Source organism: Leucoraja erinacea, chromosome 7, assembly GCF_028641065.1.
Source record: "Leucoraja erinacea ecotype New England chromosome 7, Leri_hhj_1, whole genome shotgun sequence".
NCBI classification, from domain to species: Eukaryota; Metazoa; Chordata; class Chondrichthyes; order Rajiformes; family Rajidae; genus Leucoraja; species Leucoraja erinaceus.
Window position 1 is genome coordinate 20,862,234 of NC_073383.1, and position 22,224 is coordinate 20,884,457.

At 41.6% G+C, this 22,224-nt stretch overlaps 1 protein-coding gene across 1 annotated transcript in view; it reads right to left on the minus strand.

Annotated features, from left to right (window-relative positions):
* The window catches only part of agps (alkylglycerone phosphate synthase), a 103,274-nt gene that overhangs the window by 13,620 nt on the left and 67,430 nt on the right, over positions 1-22,224 (minus strand). Inside the window, exons 13-19 of the mRNA XM_055637902.1 lie at positions 20,363-20,439; positions 17,126-17,238; positions 15,195-15,264; positions 11,890-11,951; positions 9,625-9,714; positions 7,276-7,375; positions 2,986-3,043 (exon numbers count right to left, since the gene is read on the minus strand). Coding sequence (XP_055493877.1) covers positions 2,986-3,043; positions 7,276-7,375; positions 9,625-9,714; positions 11,890-11,951; positions 15,195-15,264; positions 17,126-17,238; positions 20,363-20,439 — 570 coding nt within the window. The remainder of the gene's footprint in view (positions 1-2,985; positions 3,044-7,275; positions 7,376-9,624; positions 9,715-11,889; positions 11,952-15,194; positions 15,265-17,125; positions 17,239-20,362; positions 20,440-22,224) is intronic.

Genomic DNA, 22,224 nt, shown 5'->3' on the forward strand with positions numbered 1-22,224 from the left:
CGCGTTCTGTGTTCTTTATTTTATTCGTATGGCTGTTTGGTGACCACAAATTTTACTGTACCAATTGGTACATGTGACAATAAATGTCTCTTGGCTTGTCTCTTGTCAATTAGCCTATCCCCTTTCCCCTGACTCTCAGTCTGAAGAGTCTTGACCTGACATGTCACTTATTCCATTTCTTCAGAAATAATGCCTGACCTGCTGGGTAACTCCAGCTTTTGTGCCTATCTCATTGTCGTATGTTTAGCTGACAGACAGGAGAATGTCTCATGGTCATGTCAGTTTACAAACCTGCCTCGTGCTTTAGGCTGGTAGCCTGTGCTCTGCAGACAGTACTGTGTTTACATCGTTGTCCTTTTAATTTCAAACTGATTACTGCTTGCAATTTAAATGAGAATGGGTTTTCCTGTGTAGTTCTCATTTGAATTACAGGTGCACAACCTTTTATCCGAAGTTCCAAATAACGAAAAGCTCTGAATAGCGGACATTTTTTCGGTCCTTGAAGACGTTCACCGAGGGCGGCCCGCAGAGGTGACAGCGGTCCTCGAAGAAAGGGGAACTAAATCCCCATTCATAAAAGAGAAGGTGAGGGTATATTGCGCGGGAGGGTTAATAATTGACAATCTGCTGCTGCCTGTCCGCTGAGTTAAAAAAGTTCCCACGGTAGACTCACGATACACAGTGTATCGTGAGTCTTTCGGGGGAACTTTTTAACTCAGCGGGCAGGCAGCAGCAAATTGTCGCTCCCTTCAGTTTCACCCCACCTACACCCCTCTGCTTCCCTGCCATATGTGTGACCCCTTCCCTCCCCTCTCCAGCTCCCCGCCCATTGCACCGGCGCGGGGGCTTTGCACTGTCTTCACGTCGGAGCCAGTGCCAGTCACCGGAGACGTCAGGACCAACGGGACACCGGCCCCCAGGCCCACTGCAAGCATGGAGAACCCAGAGACCCACAGCCAGCAGCAGCCCAGCCCCGCTGCAACTACAGAGGAACACGCTCCCCGTAGGGACAGAAGCTGATGGTGTGCAAAGTACGTCTTGGTCTTGGGGTTGCGGATGAGGGGGCGCAGCTCGGGCTGTGACGTCTCCGGCCACCCCCCTGTGCAGGAGCTGAGACTGGGAACTGTGGGGTTGTTTGCAGTTGCAGAGGGAGGGGGCAAGGGCGGTACATTTCCCAGTCTCAGCTCCATTCCAGGGGTGTGACCGGAGACGTCAGGACCAACGGGACACTGACTGCAAGCACAGAGATCCCAGAGACTCACAGCCAGCAGCAACTCTAGCCCAGCCCCGCTCCAACTCCCGAGGAACCCGGGTTGCGGATGAGGGGGCGCAGCTCGGGCTGTGGGCGAACTGCCACTTGTCGCTGTAGCGGCCCATCGGGGAGCGGGTTCCTGTTGGTCCTGACGTCTCCAGCCACCCCCCTGGACAGGAGCTGACAGACGTCAGGACCACCAGAAGCCGCTCCCCGATGGGCCGCTACGGCGACAAGTGGCAGTTCGCCCACAGCCCGAGCTGCGCCCCCTCATCGGGTCACCGACCCCCAGGCCCACTGCAAGCACGGAGATCCCAGAGAATCACAGCCAGCAACAACTCTAGCCCAGCCCCGCTCCAACTCCAGAGGAACCCGGGTTGCGGATGAGGGGGCGCAGCTCGGGCTGTGGGCGAACTGCCACTTGTCGCCGTAGCGGCCCATCAGGCAGCGGATTCCTCTGGAGTTGGAGGGACAGGGAGACACAGCGGCTTTTGAGAATGGTGGGCAATCACTTCCAAAGTTCTGCCCACAGTCAGTACACCTCTCCTACACTTGTCTCCCACACTAAGATCATCTCGCAGAGAATGATCCCAGCCTAACCCTCCCTATTCTCTCCCATTCTGCAAGAAAAAAACTACATTGAAGACTCAAACTCGCGATTGAGTAACTGCCGGGATCGAGGCGCAAACTCGCGACCTTGCGGATATGAGCCGAACACTCTACCACTACGCTAAAAGTCTTCCATTCCGAAAGCCGAAAAATTCTGAATTACGAAAAGTGTCTGGTCCCAAGGCTTTCGGATAAAAGGTTGTGCACCTGTAATATCTGCAATATCCACATTATTTCATAACACCTGAATGATGTTCAGAAAATAATAGGATTTTATTTTACACCGTTTACAGAGTATTTGTGAAGGATAGCATGCCTAATCAGCCCGACTGATTTTTCTTTCTTGACCAGGGATGGATATTATTTATATACAGACAAAAAAGCATTTGATAAAATCCATCATTAATATCCATATCTCACCTTTTCATGTTCCTGCCATGCGAATTATTTGTTTGAGCAACACATTATTAAAGAAGCATTAATGTCTAAATATAGTTAGATCTACAAAAGCCTTGCTGAAACTTAAATACACTACATGCACTGTCAAACCATTCTGGCACTTCAAAGATCTACAAACTTGTTAGACAATAACTTTATTCATCTGCACAAACTCCCACGTCACATCTATTCAAGGAAAATCTTCCACCTATGCACTCAATCAAGTTTTATTCATCCTCTTAGGTTAGATTACAATATGCTTTGGATTCTGATTCCACTGCTCTACAAAGCATATTCTTCAGTATCTCAGATTCTAATAAATCCAAAAACCTACACATTCAGCCCAAAATTCTTGGATTGCTCCTGAGGTTGGGCTCACCATTCCAAGGATCAAAAACTGTGAAAGGGACGGATTTTGAAAAGCTTGTAATTGCTATAAATATCTGAGGGGGCGTTACACTATGTAATGCATCCAAGTATGAGCTCTGGATCTGATCACCTAAAGTAACTACAATTACCTTCAGTTTTGTGCAGAGGGTATCTCTGATTAATCTGCTGTGTGAAAAAGTAAATTCTAAGCGTTCACACATAGAACTGGAAGTTACAATAAAACCCCATTAAATGCAATTATAGCACACGTCTGAAAGGATTGATAAAACAGAAAATGGGCGAGATTAAACACTCACCTCCATGATGGTGAGAAAGACTTCCTCCATTCTCAAGTATTTCCTCTCTGGCTGAAGCCTGATTTAATATAAATAATTGCAGCCTTTAGTTAAACACATTCAACAACATAATCCACACTATTTCTTCCTCAATTATTCTACTACAGATGTTTCATTTTCAGCACACTTTGATTATGGCAAATAAAGTAGACCTGCTAATTTTCATTTGACAACAGAGTGAGCATTGCAAAATATTTTAATATCCAAAATAAATGTTGAACAGCATGTATCATTGGATTAGACAATATTTAAAACTTTCCAAGGATTGAAGTAGTAATTTGATAAGGAAAATATGTTAGAATTGATATGGAAAGGGTTCACTGAATTGCTCATGAAAAAAAAAAAAATCCAGCTGATCCTGCAATTACTCAATTTTAGGGCATAGCGATTTATACAGTGCCCTCCATAATGTTTGAAACAAAGACCCATCATTTATTTATTTGCCTCTGTACTTAAATGCACGTTGTCAGATTTCAATAAAGGCAATTTTTATACATTTTGGTTTCACCATGTAGAAATTACAGAAATGTTTATACATAGTCCCCCTCCCCATTTCAGGCACCATAATGTTTGGGACACAGCAGTGTCATGTGAATGAAAGTAGTCATGTTTAGTATTTTGTTGCATATCCTTTACATGCAATGACTGCTTGAAGTCTGCGATTCATGGACATCACCAGTTGCTGGGTGTTATCTCTGGTGATGCTCTGCCAGACCTATATTGCAGCCATCTTTAGCTTAAGATTCAAGAGAGTTTATTGTCATGTGTCCCTGATAGGACAATGAAATTCTTGCTTTGCTTCAGCACAACAGAACATAGTAGGCATGACTACAGAACAGATCAGTGTGTCCATATACCATTATGTAAATATATACACACATGAATAAATAAACTGATAAAGTGCAAATAACAGATAATGGGCTATTAATGTTCAGAGTTTTGTCCGAGCCAAGTTTAATAGCCTGATGGCTGTGGGGAAGTAGCTATTCCTGAACCTGGTCGTTGCAGTCTTCAGGCTCCTGTACCTTCTACCTGAAGGCAGCGGGGAGATGAGTGTGTGGCCAGGATGGTGTGGGTCCTTGATGATACTGCCAGCTTTTTGAGGCAGCGACTGCGATAAATCCCCTCGATGGAAGGGAGGTCAGAGCCGATGATGGACTGGGCAGTGTTTACTACTTTTTGTAGTCTTTTCCTCTCCAGGGTGCTCAAGTTGCCGAACCAAGCCACGATGCAACCGGTCAGCATGCTCTCTACTGTGCACCTTAGAAGTTAGAGAGAGTCCTCCTTGACAATCCGACTCTCCGTAATCTTCTCAGGAAGTAGAGGCGCTGATGTGCTTTCTTAATAATTGCATCAGAGTTCTCGGACCAGGAAAGATCTTCAGAGATGTGCACACCCAGGAATTTGAAGCTCTTGACCCTTTCCACCATTGACCCGTTGATATAAACGGGACTGTGGGTCCCCATCCTACTCCTTCCAAAGTCCACAATCAGTTCCTTGGTTTTGCTGGTGTTGAGGACCAGGTTATTGTGCTGGCACCATATGGACAATCATTAGATCCCTCTTCTATACTCCGACTCATCCCCATCAGTGATACATCCCACTACAGTGGTGTAATCAGCGAACTTAATGGAGTTCACACTATGACCAGCTACACAGTCATGAGTATAGAGCGAGTACAGCAAGGGGCTGAGCATGCAGCCTTGAAGTGCTCCCGTGCTGATTGTTATCGAGGCTGATGCATTTACACCAATACGAACAGACTGTGGTCTGTGAATGAGGAAATCGAGGATCCAATTGCAGAGGGATGCGCAGAGACCCAGTTCTGTGAGTTTGGTAACCAGCTTGGAGGGGATGATTGTATTAAATGCCGAGCTGTAATCAATGAATAACAGCCTGACATATGAGTTTTTGTTGCCCAAGTGGTCCAGAGCGGAGTGGAGGGCCAGCGAGATCGCATCCACTGTTGATCTGTATTGGCGGTAAGCGAACTGCAGTGGGTCCAGGCTTTTGTCGAGGTAGGTGTTGATTTGCGCCATGATTAACCTCTCAAAGCACTTCATCACAACAGGCGTTAGTGCCACTGGTCGATATTCATTGAGGCACGTCACCTTACTCTTCTTGGGCACTGGTATAATTGATGCCCTTTTAAAGCAGGCGGGAACCTCAGACCTCAGAAGTGAGAGGTTGAAAATGTCCGTAAAAGCTCCAGCCAGTTGGTCCGCACAGGTTTTTATAACATGACCGGGTATACCATCGGGTCCAGGCGCTTTGAGGGTTCACCCCTCTGAAGGATTTCCTGACGTCGGCCTCTGTGACTGAGACTGAAATACCATCACAGCGAATGGGGGCTCGGGAAGGCACATCAGTGTTCTCCCTATCAAAGCGTGCGTAAAACGCATTGAGCTCGTCAGGGAGTGATGTTTCGCCGACATTCGAGCTGCCTCCTGATTTTGCCTTTTAGGAGGTGATTGCATTCAGGCCCCACCACAGATGTCAAACATCTCTCATCCTCCAGTTTGGAGCAGAAGTCCCTTTTGGCCTTTTTGATGGCCTTACCAAGGTCGTATCTGGACTTCTTGTAGACCACTGTATCATCAGACATGAATGCCCGGTGTCTGGTCTTCAGAAGAATGCTTGTTTTGGGGGCTAGTCCCTTTCAGTTTTCTCTTCAGCATATAAAAGGAATGCTCAATTGGGTTCAGATAGGGTGATTGACTTGGCCACTCAAGAATTGACCATTTTTCAGCTTTGAAAAACTCCTTTGTTGCTTTAACAGTATGTTTGAGATCATTGACTTGCTGTAGAATGAACCACCAGTCAATGTTTTGAGGCATTTGTTTGAACTTGAGCAGATAGGATGTGTTTCTACACTTCAGAATTCATTATACTACTACGATCAAAAGTTGTATCATCAATGACGATAAGTGAGCCAGTACCTTCAGCAGCCATACATGCCAGGCCATAACACCCCCACCACCGTGTTTCACAGATTAGGTGGTATGCTTTGGATCTGGGGGCAAAATCTGCTTTGGCAAACACATTAGTCCCAAAATTGTTGATAACTCCGACGAGTTATCTTTGTTAATATGAAATCACGCAAGGGAGACTGAAGCTGCAGCAATTCCCCATGTTTAATGGTGGCAAATGCACCAGACTAACTAGATTAGCCTTGCCACAGGGAGCACTTTTCATTGACTTTTCGGTTTTGGGAAGCAGCTGAGAGTGGCAAAATCATACTTTATTTACACTAATGCAAGAAATTCCAAAAATACTAAGTGTGTGCAATATCTGTAGCTCCAAGAATATATTTAACAATTTGAATTGTTCAAGTTTTTTTAAATATTATCAACGCTGTTTTTGACATCTGTGACAGACAACGAAGCTGGGGCATATTTGCCAATTGATTCTTAAGTCAAGCATTTCTAAATGCAAATGAGGTGTAATGATGCACAAAAACCACCCTGATTTCCTTCATCGAGGTAAAGTTGGTGGTTGGCAACTCTTAACCGGATGCAGAATGTCGACCTGAAACATCAACAATTCCTTCCCCTCCCAACAGAGGCTGCTCAACAAGCTGAATTCCTCCAGCAAAGACAAAATGCTGGAGCAACTCAGCACACCAGGCAATATTGTGGGTCTGGTTCCTCTTTTTAGAGAGCGGAGGAGATATTCTTCAAAGTAGGCATACCTTGAGGAGATTTCACAGTGGAGCAGTCAAAATACAGAAAAAAACTGCAGATGCTGGTTTACACAAAAGGACACAGTGCTAGAGTAACACAGCTGGTCAGTCAGCATGCCTGGAGAATATGGATTGAATTGGGTCCCTTCGCTTTTCCTCTAGCAGTTTTTTAAAATAAATCTTACCCTCATTCTCTATTGCAAAGGGCCGTCACCAAGCCAAAAATGAACAGTGGTTCCTATGGAACAGCCAGTCAAGTCAGCACAATTCGGCCCATCTGATTAACAACAAAAATCAACTTTGCCGCTTGCTAAACCCAACATTGCCTCTCAGAGTCATGCAGGATAAAGATTTGTTTCAGCAAGAAGTTCAGGAAGAGATTGACGACTTAGATTGATTACATAAAATAAAGGTTGGTCACTATGACAGTTTTTGCACCACAAAGAAATTATTATTCAATTATCATGTGAATAGTGTGGAACATTGTAAAATTACTTAGACTGGAACCCAGATTGAGAAAGAACAGCTAGGGTGGGGATGGAGATGGAAAAGTACTTGGACAACATTACCTCAATTTGTTCAAACACAGATAAGGGGTCGCTTATGCCTCTGTAGTTAAAAGCAAAGTAGAAATAGACGCAAGCTCCAGCATCATAAGTTTGGGTGACTCTGCAAAATAAAACAAAATTAATATTAAGTTGGATAATTACACAAATAATTTGCTTGCCAATCTTTTATTTTACACCGTCCTTGCAATTAATATTTTTAGTGGCCATCAATTAAAATCCTGCATTTAGCCAACGGCACTGAAAATTTATTTTTCCATTTAATGAAAGGTGTGTAGCAATACAGTGAATGGATCTCTGTGGTGAGCAATGAAATGGAGGCTAAAGCACAAATAGCTGGAATGACTCAGAGGGTCAGGCAGCATCTCTGGAGGGCCTGGATAAGGCAATTTTTGGGTCTAGACCTTTCTTGAATGAGAAGTGTCTCGAATCAAAGCACTACCTATCCATTCCCTCCACAAATGCTGCGTGACCCACAAATCCAGCATTTTGTGTTTTGCTTAAGATTCCAGTATCTGCAACTCCTAGTGTCTACAATGAAATGGAAGGGCCATCTATTAAAATGTATAAACATTGGCCTTTTATACATATATTAGGAGTAAAAGGATGCCAGATAAAGAGAAGGTCCACTTAAGGACAAAGATGGGAATTTACACACAGAATCAGAGGAGTTGGGTGAGATTCTTAGAGTTCTTCACTTCAATATTCACCAAGAAGGACAAGGATGGTGAGATTGGGGAAGGGAATGCTGATACTGAGGAGGAGGTGTATGTTATGGAAAACATTCAGGTGGGCAAGTATCCAGGGGCTGATGGAATCTATCTCATGATAGTGAGAGAAGCAAACAAGATTGCTGAGCCTTGACAGAGGTATTTGTAACTTCTTTACCCAGGAGTAGGTTCCAGAAGGCTGGACAATAGCTAATGTTGTTCATTTGTTTGAGAAAGAAATGGGAACCAATAAATAATAAGCCAGTGAGCCATAAATCGTTGGTTGGGAAATTATTGATGATTCTTAGGGCAGGATTTACTTGTATTTGCAAAAGCATGGACTTATTAGGGATAGTGAACATGGATTTGTGCAGGGGATGTTGCATCTCACAAATTTGATGGAGTTGGTTATTGATAAAGTGACGAAGATGAGCATAAGTCAAAGGATGTTGACCACATGGACTTCAATAAACCATTCATCAATGTGCAAAATTGGCTTGGTCGTGGAAGATTAAGGGCAGAGGTAGAAGTGTTTTTCGGACTGGAAATGTGTGATCAGTGGAGTTCTACAAGTCTCAGCGCCAGGGTCTACATTGTATTTTCATCCAAGTTGTCCAAGAAAATGTTTGGAGATGACATGAAAATTCGTGGAGTTGTGGATAGCGAAGGAGCTTGTTCAACGGTACAACAAGAAATGGATCAATAACAAATTTGGGTGTAGCAATTGATAGAAGTACATAAAATTATGAGAGGCATAGATACGTTTTTTGTCCCAGTCAAAATGTCAAAGGTTTAAAATAGGGTGGAAATTTAAGGGAGCTTTGCAGAACAAGTTTTTTTGTTTTACAGTGGGAGGCACTTGGAATACACTGAGTATAATAGCAATAACAGATATAATCGCAATATCTAAGAGTTATTTAGATGTACACATGAACAGTTAGAAAAGAGTGGATACGGACCACGCGCAAGCATATGGGATTAATTTAGACTAGACATTGGTACACACACATGGTGGGTAAAAGGGCTTGTTCCTATGCTGTACCATTCTGCATTTTGTGTGTGATCCACACACAACGGCCAAATCAGGCTAAAACTGCAAGGGAGACAACCATAAACTTCCTCTCCTAACATGGATCCGAGGGGACTAGACAACATATGCAAGTAGATTCAGTTTATACTTTTTCCTTTCTCTTTGCAAACTCAAGACAAGAATCCTTTGGAGTGTGCCTTTTGTAATTGTGAATTAAACATAGTTTGAAATTTTAAGCCATAAAAAAAAAAAAGCTTATTCTAAAAACAAACTAATGCAAGGTGGAGACATAAGTATTTTTCTGTACAAATGTCCATTTAGAGGCAAGCCTCAAAAATAATTATTGTGATCAACAATTGTATGGACTTTATCTAATGGTCACCCATAACAATTTGGAAAATATTCCAAAATGATGCATTTCAATGTGTTTTGTTCAGCAAAGTCAAATGGGAAGTTGCAAGACCAGATGACTTTCCCCAAAATGATAGAATAACTGATGATGCATTCACTCACTGGGAGGGGGGAGGGAGAGAAACAATAGCAGTCCTGGATCCCAAGAAATGATGAATCAGAAGAACAGAACATTCTAGGAATCAGACTAAATGAACTTGCCTGCAAGTAGCAAGAGGGAGAAACTGAACACCCTTTTCTTTGCAATCTTTTACGAGTTTCTCCTTGACATTCCGGCAGAGGTCAAGCACCCTAAAATACACATTCAGAATAAAGTCTAGAAGTTAGTTACATGTTATATTATTGTGTGGTCAACACATGTTGGTAAAATGTCACTTAAAAAACATCTTTATGTACTAATTTTGTTTTACATTTATAAAAGTAAAGATATTGGTACATGATTTTTAAAATAAAAATTCAAATATTGTTCCACATTCATTTCTTTTGTAGTCATAATTTAGCATATGCCTCATCTGTTATCTACTATTTGACCCAATGTCTATCCTGCTGACAGGTAATTAAGATATTACGAAGATATACTAGTTCATACACCAAGGTTGGTATGGCAATGGTGTGGAAAGAAAAACTGTTAACTCGCAGAAAACAATACATTTTCAGGTAGGCAAGCTGTAACCACTGGGGTGCCTTAGCGATCAAAGCTGGTGTCGCAGCTATTCACAATCTATATTAATGACTTGGATGGTGAGACCAATTGTTCAGACAAATTTGCTGACAAAGAAAAGTGGGGAAGTAAGTTGTGAGGAGGAAGAAAAAAATTGCAAAGGAATAAAAGCATGTTAAGAGAGTTGGCAAGAGAACTCTGGCAGATGGTGTGTTATATGGGGAAATGTATCAACTTTGGTAGAAAGAAATGATAACATTGCTTAAATGGAGAGAGACAACAGAATAAAACATAGAAATATTTGGATATCCTCAAATACAAGACAAACTAGCTTGCAGGTAGAGCAACTAACAAGTATGCAAATGCAACATTGACCGTCATTGCAAAAGGATGTAGTTGGGAAGAATTGTTAGAATTTTACATTGTGCTGGCAATCCATTCCTAGAGTAGAGCATAACATTTTGGTTTCCTTAATTAAAATACTTGGATTGGAGGCAGTTGAGAGAAGGTAATTCCCAAGATAAATAAATGTCTAGGAAAGGTTGGGCTAAATTAAGAGGATGTTTTTTCTCACAAAGGAATCTAAAATTAAAGGGCATAGTTCCAGAATAATATTTCACCCATTTAGGGCAGTAGGGGAGTAATTTCTGACAGTCATTTATCTTTGAAATAGACAACTCTGTAACAAGTGTAGCACAATGACCAGCTTCTATTCTCCATGAGCCCACTGATGAAGATCAGCACACCACAATCTTTTGTCACCATCCTATCTACCAGCTTTATGTTCTAATTGGGAAGTCTATCAGGGGTTACAGTGAATGGACCGGGAAATGGAGTCAAAACCAAGATTAGACCATATCAGTAAAGCCATTAATTGAATGAATGATGAAGACATGGCATGCCATTGGCCCACTTCTGCTCTTTATAATAATCAAGATTAAGTGAAATGTTCTGGTATGTTAGGATGTAATTAAGTTTCAATTTTCAAGTGAGCAACTGACCCCGATTGAAATTTTGTAACATTTCTATAAAATCAGGTCTGAAAAAAAAAAAAAAATCTCCACTGCACAATAAAACTGCATCCTGGCAGCACCAGGTAAAACTGGAAAGTCGAAAGTGGGAGGGGTGATAAAACTGATACATAAAAGTTAGCTTCATTAACTCAGGATGTCATCGATCAACTGAACTTTGACAACATGCCTTCATTTTCCAGACATGTAAAATGTATTGAAAGGGTACATGGAAAAAACAGTACTATATTTGTATCATTCTGAAAAATCTCTTTTAAATTTTGATTGTTCTATTAAAAAAACGAGTTGAAGGGCCTATCTCCTCACTTATCTCCAAACTAAAAATAAAACTAATCAAACCTCATTTCTTCCCACTCAGTATGTTGGACCAAAAGATGGTCAAGTCGTGGTAAGGAAGAACCTACATGCAAAGGTTGTATGATGGGGATGGACACCAAGTACCTTAATTCCTCCCAACCTTATAATAAAATAATGCAACAAATACGTAGATTTATTTTCAATTTGAGCTACACATTGTTCTTCTCTACATAAATAGAATGCAAACTACCAAACTTTAAATGACTCTTAATTGATGCTTTATCAACTCTTGTCAGCCCCCCCTCTCCGCAAAACAGTAAGCATTAAAGAAAGATCCAGTGATACTGCAAATTTTAAAACCTGCTTTGTTCTTTAAATAAAATTGTGCAAATATTATAATGAATATTCCCTATATCTTCAAGCAATAGATATTACAGAAGAATAATTTTCTTTAAAAACGGTTGGAAAATAAATTACCGGTCCCAAGGTACAGAGGTTTCAAATGATTCTCCTATGATGTAATAGTCCATGCCCAAATCCTAAAGAAAGCACAAAACTATGTTAGTCATAAGAATAATTTTACTGTTTCAAAGCAATAACTTTAAAAATAGCGATCAATATTTCTAATCAGAATCAAAAATGTGAACATGTAATTATGGTTTTTAATTTCCCAGGTTTACCATTATTCCAGTGATGAGATAAGATTGATAGTATTCTAAGACTGTCATGGCAGAGCATGTTATAGCTCAGAGGTGGATAATGAATGTTGATAGAAACCAATGTGATCCATGGGGACAACATCTATAGTCACAGTCTGATGTTTAAGTAACCTCGACTTAGAACTGGAGTCAGATCACCATGATGCTCAAGAAGGGAAATAGTTAACTGTTTATAGTACAGGTGCACAACCTTTTATCCGAAATTCCGGAAACCGAAAAGCTCCGAAAACCGGACATTTTTTCCAGGATGTCGTCTGCACACCAAAGCTCGCGTTTGGCGCCAAACTTGACCCGAAACGACCCACGGTCAACCCAGGTCTGTACTACTGTAGCGGCTGCCTCCTCCCCGGAGACCGGGGAGACACTTAAACATCTGTAAATCATTGCTTAAATGTTAGTCAGTTAGTTTGGAGGGCTTTTATGTGAAGGGCAGGGGGGTGAAGGGGGAAACTTTAATTCTTAGTCCCCTAAAAAAAAAAAATGAAATGATTCAATTTATTGTCATTGTCAGTGTACAGTACAGAGACAACGAAATGCATTTTTAGCATCTCCCTTGAAAGGGAGACACAGGGCGTCGCGGTGTGCCCGCGCCTGCCGCCGTAATTACATTCCATTACAGGCAAAGGTGGGTGAAGTGTCTTGCCCAAGGACACAACGACAGTATGCACTCCAAGCGGGATTTGAACCGGCTACCTTCCGGTCGCCAGCGGAACTCTTAGCCCATTGTGCTATCTGTCTACCTGGTCGGAGAGGCGGGGAGCGGGCAATGCATTACCGGGTCGCCGTGCAGTAAGCTCCGGAGCGCTGTGGCTGCCGACTCCCAACATCTCGGAGCTGGGGCTGCGGGCGTCCGGCCGCGCTGGATTTGGAGCGCCGCGCAGCCAGGGGTAGAGTTAGCCGGGGTCGGAGCTCCAACCGCGCGCCGCCCGCCCGCAGCCCCAGCTCCGCGATGTTGGAAGTCGGCGGCCACAGCGCTCCAGAGCTTACTGCACGGCGACCCGGTAAGGCATTGCCCGCTCCCCGCCTCTCCGATCAGGTAGGGGACTAAGAATTAAAGTTTCCCCCTTCACCCCCCCCCCCCCACCACATAAAATCCCTCCAAACTAACTGACTAACATTTAAGCAATGATTTACAATGATTCCCCGGTCTCCGGGGAGGAGGCAGCCGCTCCAGACTTTTCAAGCCGCCCGCGCTACCTACCTAATCTACGCTAAAATTCTTCCATTCTGAAATCCGAAAAATTCCAAAATCAGAGAAGTGTCTGGTCCCAAGGCTTTCGGATAAAAGGTTGTGTACCTGTACCAGGAAAATGTTATACAATCCCTTTGATTAAATGGTGCAGAATGTCATTCAAGAAATATTGAACTAGCATAGATAGGTACTTGATGGTTGGCATATCAGCAGGTACAGGTACAAGCGTGTGAATGACTACAGAGACGGCAAATTAATCACCGCACTGTAGTATAGGAGGTCATTCAAGTTGGGAGAATGAGAAACAATGTAGTAATAATAGGGAACCATGTTGTCTGCAGCCATGTGCGAGTTTTTAATTTTCTGTTGTTTGCCCAGTGTCATGGTTAAGGAAATGGAGGATGCAGAAATCAATGTAGGTTATGTCAGTATTCTAGGGTATGTTGATAACAAAGAGAAACAAAGAACTGCAGCTGTTGGTTTACAAAAAACAGTGCTGGAGTAAACAGCATCTCTGGGGGACATGGTTCGTCAGATCAGTGGTCATTTGTACAGTAGAACTAAGAAATCCCTTAAAAATAATGCCCTACTCATCCCAATCAAAAACACGACTTTAAATTACAGGAAGAATTTGGTGGAATCTTTTGTTTTTATGTTTATAGCATTCTTCAACTAATGAATACATCATAAATTCTTTGATATAGTTAGCAAAGTAAAACATGCAGACAATTCACCATAACTTCACATCATCCCTTTACATTTTCAAACATTCCCTTCTTCAGAATCTGAAGGGTTTCAACCTAAAACAAAACCGATCTATGTTCTCCAGAGATGCTGCCTGTCAGAGTTACTCCAGGACTTGGAGATTGTCATGTTGAGTCTGTTAAAGCAAACCAAGAAACATAAGTCGCCAGGTGCTGATTTGATCTATCTCAGGCTAATGAGAGGCAAGAAGGGAGCTTGTTGAAGCCTCGGAGTTCTTTGTATCATTTCTTGCCACAGGCAAGGGCCCAGAGAAGTGAAAAGCCAAATGTGAAGTGTTGCATTTTGGGAGGTCAAAAAGTAGTGAGGGGGGAAAGTATACAGTAACTGACAGGACCTTTGGAAGGACTGCTATACAGAGGGTTCTTGGGGTGCATCCAGAATCATTTGACAGCACTTTAGTTTGATCTAATAAAGTTGTCCAAAACAAACCCTAGACCTGAGAATTGAAAATAAAATCAGTGCTCAACAAAAGAGATCAGGGCATTGATCATAAATGGGAAAATAGATAAATGAAAAACAAAATTCTAAGAGTTTGTACAGAAGTATAAAACATCCAAAGTTGATTTGGATCCCTTAAAGATTATACCAGAACAAATTATATTGGGGGATAAGGAAATAGAGTTAAACAAATGTTTTATATCTCGTTGGAAGATGGCAAATTTCCTGATAATGCTGGAAAATTACAGGTTTGCAGTAAATGACAAACTCACAGAAATTGGCAATACAAAGCTAGCATTGGGAAAAAAATAATTCAAGTTGAGAAACCACCAAGAATGGAGGACCTGTATATAGGGGGCTTTGAACGAGGTAGTTATGGAGGTTGTCATTTTCCAAAATTCAGATTAGAGAATGGTTCCAGAGATTGTTCTGAAATACCCCAGTATTTCCGACAGGAGGGGAAAAAATCATTTCTGACCAAATAATTGTTTTGCCAGTGATATCCTCACAAAGGAGTTAAACCCTGGAGTTCCAACTCCTCTGTGAGAATATCACTGAAGAAACATGTATTTTTAACCACCCGTGTGGACTCCAGGACATGCTGTCAGTTTTGCAGTTTCTACAAAATGAAAATCGCCACACTCCAAACTACAGCTACATCAACGTACCCGAATGTAAGCAATAACAAATGTTAGCATGTAGCCCCGTTGTCCATTATCTTCTCCAGCCGCCAGTCCTCTGAAATTCAAAAATAATTCATCTAAATTCAAACAAGGCAACGGTCTATAGAAATCATTGTTATTCACTGATAAATTTGTCAGCACTTTTCTTTGCAGCATATTCACAATTCTTTGTTATTTGAACAAAAGATAATTTAAACAGAATAATAACTGTTCCTCTCCATAAAATTATACGTAATGTAGAACAAAGCAAGGATTTGTTTTTCTCTTGTATTTAACACCCTACACACTATTTTTGGGATAAATTTAGCTCCACTCATCTGTCTGGTCCAGAAGCAGAGGAATAATCTTGCTGACTGACAGCAGCTATCCAGCAAGGCACTGCAAGGACAGTGTTGAATAGCCTCAGGTGACATTCTGCTGAGGTGCAATTGTCAGAACAGCCAAACAGTCTTTGACAGGAGGTAAAGCCAGGAGTGGAGTCTCTTGTGTGGGGTATGTGTGTGGGGGGTGTGGGTAACTTTAAAATCTTTCCCCTGCACGGAAGACCCGACCTTTTCTTGTCGGGTCTCCGTTGTCGTTGGGGCTGCAACATGGAGCGGCCTCCAACAGGAACGACCTGGGGCTCCAGTTGTGGAGCTGTGGTCCTACTCACCGTCGCGGAGCTGGCCGAGTCCGGAGCGGGTGAAACTGTGGTGGACCACTGCTGCGACCCGACCCCCGGAGATTCGGAGGCTACAACACCGGAAGCCCGCGGGTCCCTGGTGGGAGACCGCTTTTCGGGGCTTCCGCAGCAGCGACTTCTCCCGCCTGAGTTGCGGGGTTGAAGAGCACCTGGAGCGGGTACTTACCATCGCCCCGCGCGGCTTGGAATGGCCGCGGGACTTTGCGAGTGCCCGCTGGGGCTCTAACACCAAGACCCGGTGCGCGACCTTGCATCACCCGGCGTGGCTTTAATGGCCGCAGGACAATCACCATCGCCCGCCGGGGGCTTTGACTTTGGCTCTGACATCGGGGTGGGGAGTGCAGTGGAGATATACGTTTTTTTTTTGCCTTCCATCACAGCGATGTGATGGATGTATGTGTAAATTGTATTGTGTCTCGGGTCTTTTTCGTTTTGTAATGTATGGCTGCAGAAACGACATTTCGTTTGGACCTCAACGGGGTCCAAATGACAAATAAATTGTATTGTATTGTATTCTTCTGTCAGAGCTGCCATGGGTTTGTAAAATTGTGCTTTTTTTTTTTTACATCTCTCGTGACATTTGAAAACTTTAAATTGCTGTAAATCATTAAAGAAATTAAAAACTGTGAAAGATACTTGGAAGCATCTACCAGGTATTCAGAACATTGAGACGGGAGATGGAGCAGAATCAGATTAACCGACTTTTGAAGTTCAACATGTGGACTTTCAGCAGTCTGGGCATTGCTTACCTCAAATTATTGAATGCAGTAGAGTTCACAGTTCCAGCAAAAAGGTTTGAACCTATTAACTTAAGTATTCCGTGGAAATCATTTTAAACCACCTAGAATAAACTAACTGATTGGCAAACTGTCTTACCTATAGCATAGCAAATAATAAATTATTCAGGATTTAAAAAAGGAAATTGTACAATTTCCCAAAGTGGTTTAAAGGTACTTATTAATAGCCATGAACCCATTACTCTCCCTACAGTCCAACATGGTATGTTAAAAAAATGGTGTTACAGAACCCTTAAGTCCAATTACATTACATAAATCAATTCAGATGCATAGAGTCGTTTTCTTTTAAGATAGTGCTTGACTTTTCAACACATTTATGGGTCCTTACTATTTGGATGAAATTTATTAGCATCAGCCTGAAATCTAACTTCATTGTAAACGGAACAAATAAAATCAAGTTTGAAACAGCTCAGGCCAAGGTTTTTTTGGAGTCTTACCCAAATTTAGCAGCAATATCGTAAACATGTTTTTCTTGTTGAAGAACCTTTTCTCTGGTCCCTTCAAAAAGTAGGGTGGTCACACATAACTCATTGGGATCAAATCCCTTGAACTGTCGAGATGAAAAAAAGTAATCAATATCTTTAGCTAGAATTTGACAATGCGAGATTAATTATGAATCAAACAGATAAATATTTAAATGAATTTTAGAATAACACCAGGCAAATTAATTGCAAATTAATGCAAAAAATGTTTGAGAACATATCTGCAATGCACAAAGTACAGACAACAGAGACCAATAGAGGGTCAAAAGAGGACATGAAATGGAGCTACCTGGCAAAATAAAAGATAATCCTTAAAGAGATTCTACAGGTATATTCACACGGAAAGGGTAGCTAGGGAAAGAACAGGTCCCCTTAAATTCATTCATTCATTCATTCATCCACTCAGTCATGAAGTTGAGGGCCTAAACTATATGTATCCATAACACAAGGTAAATTAAACATTTTCACTAATGCCAGCTTGTTGTAGTCTAATAAGTCTTTATCATCTAATCTCGGAGTTGCCTGCGATAACCTACCGGGAAAAAGTGCTCCGATCGCGGAGCCTATGTACTAACATAGTGAAGCCGCGGTCTCAATTAAGAAGCGGCCGATTCGCGAACGCGGAGCCACGGATCATCTCCGCGCGGGCGGGGGGGGGGGAGGCTGTACATAGTGGCTGTCCATAGTGCCAACGGGTCCTTTTCAGAATGGCAGGCAGTGGCTAGTGGGGTACCGCAAAGCTCAGTTCTGGGACCCCAGCTATTTACGATATATATTAATGATTTGGACGAGGGAATTGAATGCAACATCTCCAAGTTTGCGGATGACACAAAGCTGGGGGGCAGTGTTAGCTGTGAGGAGGATGCTAGGAGGCTGCAAGGTGACTTGGATAGGTTGGGTGAGTGGGCAAATGCATGGCAGATGCAGTATAATGTGGATAAATGTGAGGTTATCCACTTTGGTGGCAAAAACAGGAAAGTAGATTATTATCTGAATGGTGGCCGATTAGGAAAGGGGGAGATGCAGTCATGGTACACCAGTCATTAAAAGTAGGCATGCAGGTGCAGCAGGCAGTGAAGAAGGCGAATGGTATGTTAGCATTCATAGCAAAAGGATTTGAGTATATGAGCAGGGAGGTTCTACTGCAGTTGTACAGGGTCTTGGTGAGACCACACCTAGAGTATTGCGTACAGTTTTGGTCTCCTAATCTGAGGAAAGACATTCTTGCCATAGAGGGAGTACAGAGAAGGTTCACCAGACTGATTCCTGGGATGTCAGGACTTTCATATGAAGAAAGACTGGATAGACTCGGTTTGTACTCGCTAGAATTTAGAAGATTAAGGGGGGGATCTTATAGAAACTTACAAAATTCTTAAGGGGTTGGACAGGCTAGATGCAGGAAGATTGTTCCCGATGTTGGGGAAGTCCAGAACAAGGGGTCATAGTTTAAGGATAAGGGGGAAATCTTTTAGGACCAAGATGAGGAAAACTTTTTTCGCACAGAGAGTGGTGAATCTCTGGAATTCTCTGCGGCAGAAGGTAGTTGAGGCCAGTTCATTGGCTATATTTAAGAGGGAGTTAGATGTGGCCCTTGTGGCTAAAGGGATCAGGGGGTATGGAGAGAAGGCAGGAACAGGATACTGAGTTGGATGATCAGCCAGAATTTTACAGAATAATGATGATGACGACTAGTTTCACCAATATCACTAATGGAAAACTCTGGTCAATCACACAGGTCGGTCACCAACTGTTTTCCACGAGGGAATGCAGTTCATGATCGACTGGAGTCCTGCTAGTTAATCCGATTGATGATATCAACCATTTTTCTCATATGAAGTTTGCACACGCTCTAGAAGCAACCAAATTTGATTTCGTGAGGAAATAGGGTCAGTCACACACCTGAGAAACAGGCACTTTGGTCCACCACAGCCACACTGACCATCACATGCTCATTCACACTAATCTAATCCCATTGTTCTTGCTGCATCTCTACCCCCCCTCTTTTATTCTCCAGCCACCCACCCTAACAAAAAAACTATTTTACAGTAGTCAATTTATCTACGTCAGCTGATCTTTGACCCATAGGAGGCAACCTGATCCTGAAGAAACACATTTGGTCACAGGAGAATGTGCAAACTCTACACAGGCAGTATAGAGATCAGAGTCAAATAGGGATTTGTGCTAATGTAAAACATCAGCATTATCCACTGCATCTCTCAATTTATATCACTGGAAATAAAATTCTAATGCTCAGCAGTACTAAAGAAGAGCGATGATTATTCAACTGGTAACCAGTACAACTTTGGGTAGCATTTGTAAAACCAATAATGTGCATTATAAAATCAATAATTTTTTAAGTTTCAGAAGATGAGAAAACAATTCTCCTTCGCAAGGTAATGGAATATTATTTTCACTGTAGAGTAACAACCAATAGCTTTATTCCTGCAAAGTAAGCATGCAGGTACAGCTGGCAGTGAAAAAAACTAATGGCATGTTGGCCTTCATAACAAGAAGAGTTGAGTGTAGGAGCAAAGAGGTCCTTCTGTAGTTATACAGGGCCCTAGTGAGACCACACCTGGAGTATTGTGTGCAGTTTTGGTCTCCAAATTTGAGGAAGGCCATTCTTGCTATTGAGGGAGTGCAGCGTAGGTTCACGAGGTTAATTCCCGGGATGGCGGGACTGTCATATGTTGAAAGAATGGAGCGACTGGGCTTGTATACACTGGAATTTAGAAGGATGAGAGGGGATCTTATTGAAACATAAGATTATTCAGGGATTGGACACACTAGAGGCAGGAAACGTGTTCATGATGTTGGAAGTGTGCAGAACCAGGGGCCACAGTTTAAGAATAAGGGGTAGGCCATTTAGAATGGAGATGAGGAAAAACTTGTTCATCCAGAGAGTTGTGAATCTGTTGAATTTTCTGCCTTAGAAAGCAGTGAAGGCCAATTCTCTGGATGCTTTCAAGAGAGTTAGCATATATTCAAAATGTTCAAACTTTCGCTTCAAAAGACGTACAAACTTGCTACCAATTACTATCCACTCACAAACAACAATCGCAACAATTGACAGAAGCATTTCAATTACTTAGTTACATACTTATGCTGAAATTTTAGCCTGCGTTACCAAGATACTCCTACCTTACATTATCATTCAACCCTTTATCGTTAAGAAAAATAAGTTAAATATACCTTTGTAATGTAGAATTTTTTCAGTCCATCCAAAAATGAAGTAAAAATGGAGGCCACTTGTGGTTTCAGTGCATGCCCTAGTTTGAAACAAAAATTGTAAAAACTCTTTTTTGATTTTTTTTTTTTAGTATTTTTTTGAATATTACATAAACCAAAGGAGGTTGATAATTTGATGGAATTAGTGTTTATACAAATTGTGACAATCACACCCGCCAGCATTAAATATAGTAAATGACACAAAATAAGAGCAAATGGAACAGTTACTAAAACTATCATTAAAGCAAGTATTACAAGCAACCTGCCTCGCAACTTTAAAGAACTATTCACAGAGATGCAGCTGGTCTCACAGTGCCAAAGATCTAGGTTCGATCCTAACCTCTGGTGCCATCTGTGTAGAGTTTGCATGATCTCCCTGCTTCCTCTGGGTGCTTCAGTCTGGGTTATAATTATAGATTCATTGGCATCTGAGAACTGCTCCTAGTGTGTGTGAGGGGTTGGATGCAAACATGGGATAATATAGAACTCTCGTGAACGAGTGATCCATGGTTGGCGTGGACCTTGTGGGTCAAAGGGCCAGTTTCCAATCTGCACCTTTCCATCAATTCAATTGATCAAATATTTCCAGATCCCTGTGCATTTTTAAGAATTATGATTGCTAATTTATATTTCCTCCTCCCATTCTTCCTCTCAAAATATAATTCTTTACATTTCTCATAAATAAATGTATTCACTACCTATCCATACAATCCACTACCCTGTAAATATAACCTCGACATTCTTAGAATTCTCACAGCTCTCTTCATCACCATGCTTGGTGTCACCTAAAAAAATTGGAAATGGTGGCCTGAATATTCAAGTTAATAAATTCCAAGAAAGCATTGGGTCTAGTCAACCCCAGGATATCCCACTACCTTCTTTCCATCAGAATGAAAAATCACCTTACACTGCCTCAGTTTCATGTTATTTAGTCTCTTTCCTGGCAATGTATACTGTTAGTTCATTTTATTCCAAGATCTTTAATCTTAATGACATCCATTATATTGCATCTCTGACATCTTTTGGAAGTCCATTTATATATCAACCCTGTTTCCCTCACTAATCCTTCCAAAATTAAAATAAATCAGATCAAAATGTGCCATACGAGAGACTTTTATCCAATGGATTTGTCCATTATCTATGTTCTAAACAAAGATTTGATTCTGTATTTCTAATGTGTCAAGATTGACGTACATAAAATAATTCTATCAATTATTTGTGATTGATCAGGGATGAGTTAACTGAACAAAAGACTACAGAATTCTTAGCACAAATTGTGCTTGGTAGATTTAAACTTCTGCAATCCTTTGGTGTAAGTTTAAAAGTATCATACTAGTCCATATGTGGCCAGAGATACTGGAGTTTTTGGAATTTTCACTGTCAGTCTCAGTTGAGGCTTCAAAAATTAAACTGAAACTAAGAATGTTAATCCTTTTAATTTCAAACCTTCTAAGGAGTTCACTATTGCATGCAAACCTACTAGAAAATACATTAATTTATTTTCAATAAATAAAAACAATTTTACACAGGTTACAAGAATACATAGACCAACAAGAATTTGAATCAGTTATATTAATTGTAACAATGCTATCTCTAATTTTAATTGTCTCATTCTGTTCCTAAAGGTTCGGATATACAACTTTCAAATTCTGACAATCATTTTCACTGCCCTGGGTAGAAACTGAATAAAGACATATCAGAAACATTGGACAAATTTGGTGCTCGTCAATTTAGTCAGTTTCCATTCTATATTGCCCATCTGTTATAGAAAAACAGGTCTCATTTAAAACCTCAAGTATCTCCTTCGTTGGGTGGGAAAATAAAAC